Genomic DNA, 10,181 nt, shown 5'->3' on the forward strand with positions numbered 1-10,181 from the left:
CCCTACACCGGTCATCTCATCAGTCTCCCTCCTCCAGTTCACCCTTACCAGTCAGTCCACCTGCCACAGTGGCCAGCATGATCTAAACGCACATCGAAGCTGGTGGCTCCTCAAGACCCTTCTGTGGTTCCCCTTTGCCCTTGGGACAAACCCCAACTCCCAAAGTGGCTGAGGCCGCGCACTTCTAGAATGGTCTTGGAAACCTTTGGAATTCTGAACCTTTGGCACTGCAGCCCGCTCCTCACCCCCACCTGCCCTGGGCCAACTGCCATTCACCCTTAATCATGACTCTCTTTGGCAAACCTTCCCTGATGATTTCTGACGGGGTGACCCTCTGTGCCTCCAGCGCTCTGGGTTTCTCCCATCAAAGCGTGCGTGTAAGGTTGTAAATGCTTACTGTCTGCCCCCCACCAGACTGTGAGCTCCCTGGGCAGAGCTAGCTTGTCCCTGTCTGTCTTCTTTGCCACCTTGATTTACAGTTGATGCCAGTGGTGTTTACTGAATGAGTGAGTGAATGTATGAACAAACAACGGGATGAGCCACGTGGGGTCTCAGTTTCCCTAACCATAAAATGGGAGACTTAGGTTAGCCTTGTGGCTCTTTCTGTAGTGGGATCCTCCCACTCACACCCCCAATTTCACAAGTCACATCTGGACTTACCTCTAACTGTGGACCCACAGCATCCTACTGGGCATGTGCCGGGAATCATGATATTCCTAATCTCCTTGCCCCTCACTAGAGATCAACAGGACAGGGAGCCATGTCTAAAGGACTGAAAACCAGGAAGTGGTCCCGGGAGGGTGCGGGCCTTGCCCAGGGGCTCAGAGCAGATCTGCAGCTTCAGAAGTCAGGCCCTATGATGCAGTACCAGGACACACGCAGCTGGCACAGAGCGTGCGAGCCCCTCAGCCCACCACCTTCCCCCTGCTCAAGGCCAGAGCAGTCTCCCCCAGGCCTCCTTCATGGAGATGCTTGCCACTCCCTCTCCCCATGCCTGCCCAGTGGTACACAGTAGTTGCTCAATTAAAATGTGTACAGTAACTAAAATTGTTCTCCAATGTATGGATCGCCCACCCAGGGGCTCTAAGGGTAGGGCTAATGACAACCTCCTCCAAAAGGACTTATGCTACATGCTGCACCTCCTGGGATTTCAACCCTGAATATTCAAGGAAGGACTGACGCTGAAGCTGAAGCTCCACTATTTTGGCCACCTGATGCGAAGAGCTGACTCATTGGAAAAGACCCTGATGTTGGGAAAGATTGAGAGCATGAGGAGAAGGGAGTGATAGAGGATGAGATGGTTGGAGGGCATCATTGACTCAACGGACATGAGTTTGAGCAAACTCCGGGAGATGGTGACGGACAGGGAACCCTGGCTTGCTGTAGTCCATGGGGTCCCGAAGAGCCAGACACAACTGAGTAACTGAGCAACACATTAAAGGAGGTTCTCCTCTATTCCAGGAGAACCTGAAATATTCCTGATCTGAAGGGGAAGGGGACAGTCATCCCTGTCAGGAGTCCTGGCCTCCTCTTCCTCAGGACCCCTCCCCTAAGAACCCCTCCTCTCTGGGTTTCTCCCAAGGGCCAGAGCCTGACTAGTCAGAAGATAAGACCAACCAGACCTGGAGCTGAGGTCTCTCTTTATTCATATACTTCATCACCCGTGGCCTGGTTTCTCCTGAATCCAGTCTCATTTCTCCAAGTCTGGGGTGGCATCCACCCTTTGCGTCTGCAGTCTGCCCCATCAGCCCCCACGCCCAGGCCTGGTCTCTGCCCAGGCCAGCTGCAGACTGGAGCAGCGGCTGCTACGCCACTGAACAGATGGACAGACTGAAACCCAGTGTGCAGAGCCCAGCCCAAGGCCACATGAAGGTCTCCTGGGTTCCCACGCTGCCTGCACAGGCAGGGAGGGCCTGGCTAGGGCTCCATGTGCCCTCAGCGAGGGGGTGGCTGGCTCCGGCCACGTCGCAGGGAGGTGCCGATTTGGTCTCTGAGGGCCTCCAGTCTCCGGGCCAGGTTTGGAACTGCAGCCCCACCTAAAGGGCACACGGTGAGGCTTGAGGCCATCACCTCCTTGGGTCTTGCCCCACCCAGGCCCATCAGGGTCCCAGCAGCCTCTGGGGAAGTCTCAGATGGCCCTCCCAACTCAATCTGCCATGCACACCATGGGCCCCAGAATGCATCTGGGAGTGCAGGTGATTTTAAGAAGAGAATTCTAGGTTTGAGAAGTAGAAAGATCATAGAACTCTCACCACTTAATCCGCCCCCTATTTCAGAAATGGGAAGACTAAGGTTTGGAGGTGAGTTCCGGCCCAAGATCACAGAGAACGCTAGCAGCCCTCCCCTCGCGCCCTTCTTCACCTCTCAGCACTGGCGATGCGTTCAGTGGCCCCGTGGGCAGGGGAGGTGCAGAGGGCATCACTTTTTCCTCGGTCAGCATCTCCGCCAGAACCTGGGTCTGAGTCCACTCACTGTGACTCCGAGGCCGGGGGAGTTGGGTGGTGGGAAGTAAGCCTTCAGTTTCCCAGGCCTGTTCCCTAACCCCCCGTCCCCCAGTGCCCTAGGGCTGGGCTCACCTCTCTCTCGAGCACTTGGTAGAGCTAGGGCAGCATGGGGGTGCCCAGGGCGGGGGCCGGGCGGACAGGGGCCCATCACCTGGGGCCTTAGAGCCAAACACCTGCAGGAGAGACCAGAGTCCACAGGGCTGGGTGATCTCAGCTCTGGGTCTGTGCCCCACTTCCCTGAGGCTGATCGTGATACCACGCTCCCTGCCAGGCCTGCCCTAGGGGGCACTAAGAATGTCTGGTGAGCATAAAGGGCTGGGGGTCCCTTTTCCTGTGGGCAGTGGGTGGCCCTTGTGAAGTCCCCTCTGGAGAATAGGCACTCCACAAGGGCAGGAACCACGTCTGCTCTGTGAATCCTCAGTGCCCAGAACAGGGGCTGCCACAAAGCAAGGAGTTTAGGGGAGAGTTACTGAATAAGTGAATACTCACTCATTAAGTAAATGCATTCATTGACTCATTCATTCAGTGCATAAATGAGTAATGTGTAAGTGAATAAATGAATAAGCCAATAGCAGAGTAAGTTCCCAAAAGAAGGTAGAATGGGGAGGACCAAGGGCGAGGAGAGGTTAACAGCTATTTCGAACCCCGGGCAGAGAGAACCCAAAGCCAGCCACTTCCCGCCATGACCCAGCCCAGGACCCTGGAGTCCCCACAGTTCTGGAGCCTTCCAGACTACAGACCCCTAGCTCCAGGTCTCCAGTTCTCCCCGGCTTTCCCTCCTTCCACCTTGGCCTTTCCTACCTGGGGCAGGTGGAGTTCCCTCCGTGGGCAGGCCCAGTGGGCCAGCGATGCACGGCACAGGGGGCAGAGTTGGCAGCGGGGGCAGAGGGGTGGCGGGGCCTGCAAGAGGTCGTGTCAGGGGCTCTGTGATGTCCCTGCCCCTCCCTCCCTGGGCTGGGCAGAGACTCACGTGGCACAGGAGAGGTGACACCATCACACAGGGACACGGCGGGGCGGGGCCAGGGCCTGGCTGCTGAAGGTAGCAGGCAGAGAGGAGACGCCTGGAAAGTAGGGTGGGCTCTGTCTGCCTTGAGCCCTCAAAGCTACCACCAGCCTGGCACCCAAGTCCTGCTTTTAACAAATGCTCATGGAGCCCGAACTACATGCCGGGCACTGTTTTCAGATCTTTACATATGAATTCACGCCATCTGGTCTTTAGGACAATCTCGGGAGGCAGGCACTGTATCCCCTCCGTTTTACAGAAGGAAAAATCCAGGCGGTGAGAGGTTAACGGACTCACCCAAGGTCACACAGCTGGTGGCAGAGCTGGGGTCTAAACCCTGGGGGTCTGGATCCAGAGGGCAGATCTGGCCGAGCCACCCCCTTTCCCACCTGCCCTCCATCCTGAAGGCTGGTCTCAGCCGGCAGCCGCGCTCACCGCTCCAGCTCGCGGACCTGCTGGGCCAGGATGCGCTGCTCACCGTGGGCCAGGTCCCGGCTGCTCTGCAGCTGCTTCTTCTCTTTCCTGGAAGGCAGGGCCGGGGGGGGGGGCATCAGTCAGCTCCTCCTCACTGCAGCACAGTATGAGCCCCAGGAGGCAGGCGGGGACAGAAGAGGAGCAGGTGGGGAGCTGGGGGGGGGGGGGGAGGGGCAGGGGGGAAAACAGAGAAGGGAGGCATCTTGGCAGAGGGGGCCCCGCAGTGAGGGGTGGGCCACAGAGTCCGGGCTAGGGGAGTCTACCTGAGCCTCTCATTCTCTAGCATGAACTCCTGCAGCATCCCGTAGAGGTTCCGCTGAGCCCAGGCCACCCGGGCCCCACTGAGTCCAGAGGCTGCAAGGAAGAGGGAGGCAGCTGGAGCCCCAGGAGCCCCAGAGCCGATCCTCATTTCACCCCCACCCCAGGGAGCTCATACCCTTGGGGTCCATTTGGCCCAGTTGGGACCGCAGGTGAAGGTTCTCCTCCTGCAGCTGCAATAGCTCAGTCTCCAGGTGCTGGGGCGGCTTTGCCTTGGGGGACTGCAGAGAAAGAGGCCCAGGGCTGCCGTTCACGGTTGCACAGGTTTCGCACTGCACAAGGCGGTCTGGCGTAGGGGAGTAAGTGGAGCCTAAAATCCAGCCCAGGCTCCACTTGCCCACTTGGAATCCTGGCCCAGGGTTACATACACTTGGAGGGGACACCTTGTCCTAATGGCAGCAAAGTGCCATGTGGCCTCGGCTGTCTCCCTGGAAAGCCTGCTGTAAACTGCTCCCTGTCCAACCCCAAACTCACTTCTGTCCAAACCTTGGTCCAGATTCTGACCCCAAATAAGACCCCACATCAGATTCCAACTTAACTCAGACTTAGTCACAATACCAGCTAGGATGCTGGCTAGACCCTGAAGCATGTCCTGAATCAGACTCCAAGCCTAAACCTACCCTCACCCTGACCACGAACCCTGACTGCAACCCCACCCTGCCCAAACATAACCCCATCATCAAGATTTCAACCCTAATCCCTGCTCTGACTCCGTCTCAGACTTCAACCGTGGCACTGATTCAGTCTCCAGCTGTTGGATGATGCCCATCACCTCCCCTGCCTGTCCCTCTGCTCTGCCTGCGGCTCTCTCCACTCACCCTGGGGGCCTGTGGCCGAGTGGTGACCCGCTGAGCTCGGCTTGCATATCGCAGGGTGCTGAGGGTCTCGGGAAGGCACTGGGCTGAGGGGGACACGCAGGCCACCTGGGGAGGACTGCCCCTGAGTGCTCCTCTCTGGGAGCCCTCCCTCAGGACCCAGCCCTCCCTGCCAGCCTCCCGTGGATACCATGAGGGTGACCCCATGCCCTCCTAGCGAATCTGCCAGCAGCTTGGTGAGCTTGCTGTCCCGGAAGGGGATGTGGCTCTGCTTCCGCTGAGGGTCCAGTAGCAGCGAGATGCAGTGACCTGGGTGGGGAAAGCATGGTCACCCTCCATGTCCAAGGCCACCCAGCTGGTACGCTGCAGAGCTAGGTCTCCATCAAGCTTGTATGTCTCTAGGGTGTCTCTTTCCATATGATCTCATTACCCATTCAGACTGCTTGGCCACCAGACTAGGGCTCCCACCTTGATCCCTAATGCCCACCAAAGGGCCTGGCAAAGGAGCTTAGGAAATGCCTGACAAATGGACTGAATGAAGAGATGTTTCCTACACATCTCCCCATGCATGCAGAGAAGAAGGCCAAGGTAGGTCCCAGCTATTAGAGACCTCAAGACCAATGACCTGGGGGGTGGGGAGATGGGAAGACAGGTTAGTGCCCTTCTCCTCCCTGGGCCTCAGTCTTCCAAAATACAACAAGGGTCAAGTTGAATGTCTGAGGGCTCACACTCTGCACTGTGTTTCTACCCCCCCAATTAGAATTCAACTGTATCCTCAGCATTTATAGATCCACAAAGTTCTATGAGAGAAAGCATGAGATACCAGCAAGCTGAGGCCTCAGGGAGGCCTGTGGCTGCTGGATCATAGCTCTTTAACTCTCCTCCATTCCCAATTACTCCCCTGACTTCCCCACTGTGGATGGCTGCGGGCAAGGCATAGAGGAAGGACTTGGGCAGTCAGTCCACTCAGATCTCACCCAGGGCCAACAGGCTGCGGTTGATGCTGTTGGCCTCAAGCATCAGCTCCCCACGGGATCCTGTGGCCACCACCTTCTCACTGCCGGCCAGGTCTACAAAGCACAGCTTCCCCCCGGCAGGGAGTTCCCCGGGGTCCACAGGAGGCATCTGCTGGGGTTGGAGGATCAGGGCTCCATGGGGACTTGGGAGGGGCTGTCATCATCAAAATCACAGGGCCAAGGGTTTCCACTATTACCTCCCATGCATGCCCAAGCTGGTTTATACATCTAGAGGCAGACCCTTGCTGGGTGGCCCTGGGCTGCTCCTTTCCAAGCTGAGGCACTCACAGTTTGGTGGCTGATGTAGAGTGTGAGCAGAGCATGGCTTCGGCTGGAGGCCTGGTTCAGGGTGTGAGCGGAGCTCCTTCGACGGCTAAGACCTAGAGAGGAAAAACATCCTAGAGTTGGATGTGGTAGGAAGAGCAAGTTGTCACCAATGAATAAAAAAGGAGCGAAGACATCCTGATAGAGGGGTCAGCTGGTGCAAAGGCACAGAGGCAGGAGTGGAATGATGGGTGTTGAATTGGGTTCTAGCTTGAACAGGTGAAAGGGGACGGGAGAGAACTGAGGGGAAGAATGTCAGTCTGATTCACATTTTATTAATATCAACATCTCTCACATTGCTGTGTGAATAGAGAGAAACTCAGGCAGAGAGATCAACTGGGAGGTATGCCACAACGCTCGGTTGGAACCTCGAGACTGACCACAGCGGGTGCTCAATAAATAGCTGATGAATGGATGAATGAGACCAAAACAGAAGAGCCTTTAGGCTAGGGCTTCTCAGGTGGCTCGGTGGTAAAGAATCCACCTGCCAATGCAGGATTCACGGGTTCGATCCCTATGTCGGGAAGATCCCCTGAAGGAGGAAATATTCTTGCTGGGATAATCCCATGGACAGAGGAGCCTTGAGGGATACAGTCCATGGGGTCACAAAGAGTTGGACACAACTTAGCTACTGAGTATGCAGGAAGTATGACCTTTACTCTCAGGGTTCTGGAAAGGTCTGGAAAGGGATAGGGATGTGGTTTGCTTTGTTTGATGCAGAAGCATGCACTTGAAGGGGGGGATCCCTCCAGGAGGTACAACTGAGGCTTGACCAAGGCAGAAGCCCAGTGCTGCAGAGAAGGGTGGAAAGAGTCTGGAAGGCAGTATCAGCAGGCCTGAGGGGTAAGAGTGGGGGGCACCCTTGGTTTGTATCTGAACTGTTGGTTTGCTGGCCCTTTTCTCCCACAAGGGTCATCTCTGAACCCACAGCTCCAGCCTGGGGCCCCGAGGGCACTGGGTGAACAGGTGAAAAACTTGCATCCCACGTATCCCAAAGCAGCTTGAAGTAGCACGCACCCATTTGCAGAAGTTCCATGAGGGCCCCCAGGCTCCCAAACTCCACCACCCGCAGCTGCTCCACATAGAAGCCCCGGGTCTTGTTCCAGCGAACAGGGAGGGGCCGGGGAGCCCCCAGACTCAGTAAGTCCCGAATCTGAAAGAGGAGGGTGGAGGGTAAGGGAGTGGCCTGAGTCCTTGTTTCATCCACCCCCAGACCTTATGGTCGACAGCCCCCCACCTATTCTATTTCCAGTTTCCTTGGAAAGAAATGCCTCCCTTTCCTTATGGGCTGTCTTCCTAGCCATCCCAGTCCCCCACCTGCTCATTGTAGATCTCCAGGTAAGAAGCATGGAGAGTGACAGGAACATCCAGGTGCTGCACGCGGTCTAACAGCCAGGTGAAGGTCCTCTGCATGATGCCAGCCAGGCTGGGGGGTACAGGCACCCCCTCTCCCTGGGAGCAGAAACAGCCGAGCCTGGGGCTGGGCTACCACCATCACCACCACCGTTATAATTACTCTTTGTAGAGCACTGTGCTGGGAGAAGGCAATGGCACCCCACTCCAGTACTCTTGCCTGGAAAATCCCATGGACAGATGGCCTGGTGGGCTGCAGTCCATGGGGTCGCAAAGAGTTGGACACGACTGAGCGACTTCTCTTTCACTTTTCACTTTCATGCACTGGAGAAGGAAATGGCAACCCACTCCAGTGTTCTTGCCTGGAGAATCCCAGGGACGGGGGAGCCTGGTGGGCTGCCGTCTATGAGGTCGCACAGAGTCGGACACGACTGAGGAGACTTAGCAGCAGCAGCAGAACACTGTGCCAAGTTCCCATACCAACATCTCATTTAATTCTCAGTCAGTGCTATCTCTTTCATTTTACAGATGAAAAACCTGAGAACTAGAAAGGGGACACCTGAACCCAGGTGCTCTGGATTGGCTGAGACCCTCTACCTTCCCCGATCTTTCCTTGCCTGCAAATAAATGGAGCTGGGCTGCATCGTCCAATTCCTTTTCCTCTGGGAGTCTGCGCTCCCCAAGGCTTCTCGCCCACCGATCCCTGACCCCCGGGGGCTCTGCTAGAGCTCGGCTCACCTGGGGAGGAGGTCCGGTCAGGGTGTAGGTCTTCCCGGAGCCGGTCTGGCCGAAGGTGAAGACGGTGCAGGAGAAGCTGCGGGCCGCAGGAGTGTGGCTGTACAGAGGCTGGTGCGTGGCTGGGTTGGGGGAGAAGGGAGGGAAGGGGGCCGGGGGCGGGGCCGTGCGCGGGCGGAGCGCCCGCGGCCTCACTCACCCGCGCAGCGCCAGCTCGCCCAGACGCCGCACGCCGCACGCGCGGAACACGTCATCTTGGGTGCTCGCTCCGTCCAGCACCGCGCCGAAGCGGAAAGCCACGTCCGGGCCCCCGCCCGGGGGCCTCACCTGGGGAAGGGGGCCGTAGAGAAGAGGGAGGGGCACCCTGGGGAGGGCGGAGCTCGCTTCGGGGAGGGCGGGGCCTGGGGGAAATTGACCTGGAGAGACCTGGCGTGTTCCCCGAAGGTGGGGTTTTTTTTTTTGGAGGGGGAGTGGGGGTGGGGGGGTGGAAGTCCTCACCTGCAGAGTCCGGGTCCCTGAGCAGTGCAGCACGCTCTGCTCCCCTCGACGCAGCTCGGCAGCGCTCATGGGACGCACCCTGTGGTCGGACGAGGCGGGGAGGGGGCTGATGGTCCATCCTGAAATCTCCATCAGTCCCTTCCTAGCCGCACCCCTCCGAGCCACCCTACACCTACCTGAGCACCACCTGGATGGGCGTTTCTGGCCCCTCCGGCCCCTGCTCCAGGTTCCGCGCGGGGTCCCTGTGGCAGCAACTCGAGTTAACCATCCGTGTCCCAGCGGCTTCTTGAACCTCCCTAAATCTGTACTTACCCGTCGGGCGACCCGCGTTCCTCCATGTCCTGCTTGGCACACGGAGTTAGCTCCGCCCGAGTCTCGTTCTTTTCCCTCCCCAGTACCCTCCCCCTTCACACTGGGACTGGCTATACACACTTACATCCCCCACTCTGATCGCCCCCCTTTCCCAGGCAATCATCCATCCGGAAAGGCTCTACCTGCCCAGGGCTAACTAGTTAAAGATTTACCCAACCTCCCACCTGTGTGGTGGAAAAGTCTGGAGCTAGAGAGTTCGGGAGTCTGAGGATCTCTTGCCCTTGGCCAGTCCCATCAGGAGGGACCACCAGACCAATCTCCTCTGTGCACAGATGGGGATACCGAGGCCGGGACTGGGACAGGCTCAGCCCAGGCCACACAGACAGTCTGAGCAGAGCATGGGACCAGGCTCTTCCTACTCTCTCCACATACTTCTTCCCTTTTGTAATCTTCCTTCCCACCTCACCCCTCTGCAGCAGTTCCAGCTGCTTCCAGCTGAGCCCAGGGAGGGGAGAGGGGTCTAGAAGGATGGGAGGGGCCCAGGTCCCAGTTCCAGGAAGATGTGGCTGGATTGAATTCCTGAGTTTAGCAGCCTACAAAGCTCTGAAGCATCTGGTTTAAACTTTGGGTCACCTGCCTCTCCAAGGCCAGGGCAGTTGTTTAACCCTCTCCTGGCCTGGCTGATGAGAGCAGCAGAGATGTCTGTGAATGTGCTGAGGTGGAGCAATCACCCATTCAGTGCCAGTCTCCATGCAGGGCAGCAGGACGAGAGAATCCCATATAGATCCTGCCCCTTCTGAGCTCACAGTCTTGCTAGGAAAACAGGTAA

At 57.6% G+C, this 10,181-nt stretch overlaps 1 protein-coding gene across 1 annotated transcript; it reads right to left on the bottom strand.

Annotated features, from left to right (window-relative positions):
* Nucleotides 1-1,659: 1,659 nt before the first annotated feature.
* On the bottom strand, nt 1,660-9,378 carry KIF12 (kinesin family member 12). Its single transcript, XM_055580353.1, has 19 exons — nt 9,353-9,378; nt 9,217-9,282; nt 9,041-9,119; nt 8,742-8,869; nt 8,546-8,621; nt 7,772-7,906; nt 7,472-7,607; nt 6,413-6,510; nt 6,092-6,242; nt 5,305-5,423; nt 5,118-5,222; nt 4,418-4,520; nt 4,245-4,335; nt 3,943-4,029; nt 3,475-3,565; nt 3,306-3,404; nt 2,577-2,677; nt 2,362-2,477; nt 1,660-2,036 (listed from the first exon to the last, which is right to left on the bottom strand). The coding sequence occupies exons 1-19, from the start codon at nt 9,376-9,378 to the stop codon at nt 1,936-1,938; spliced, it is 1,908 nt and encodes a 635-aa protein (XP_055436328.1). The 3' UTR covers nt 1,660-1,935.
* Between the last annotated feature and the right edge of the window lie 803 nt (nt 9,379-10,181).

The sequence above is a fragment of the Bubalus kerabau genome, chromosome 4 (genome assembly GCF_029407905.1).
Source record: "Bubalus kerabau isolate K-KA32 ecotype Philippines breed swamp buffalo chromosome 4, PCC_UOA_SB_1v2, whole genome shotgun sequence".
NCBI classification, from domain to species: domain Eukaryota; kingdom Metazoa; phylum Chordata; class Mammalia; order Artiodactyla; family Bovidae; genus Bubalus; species Bubalus kerabau.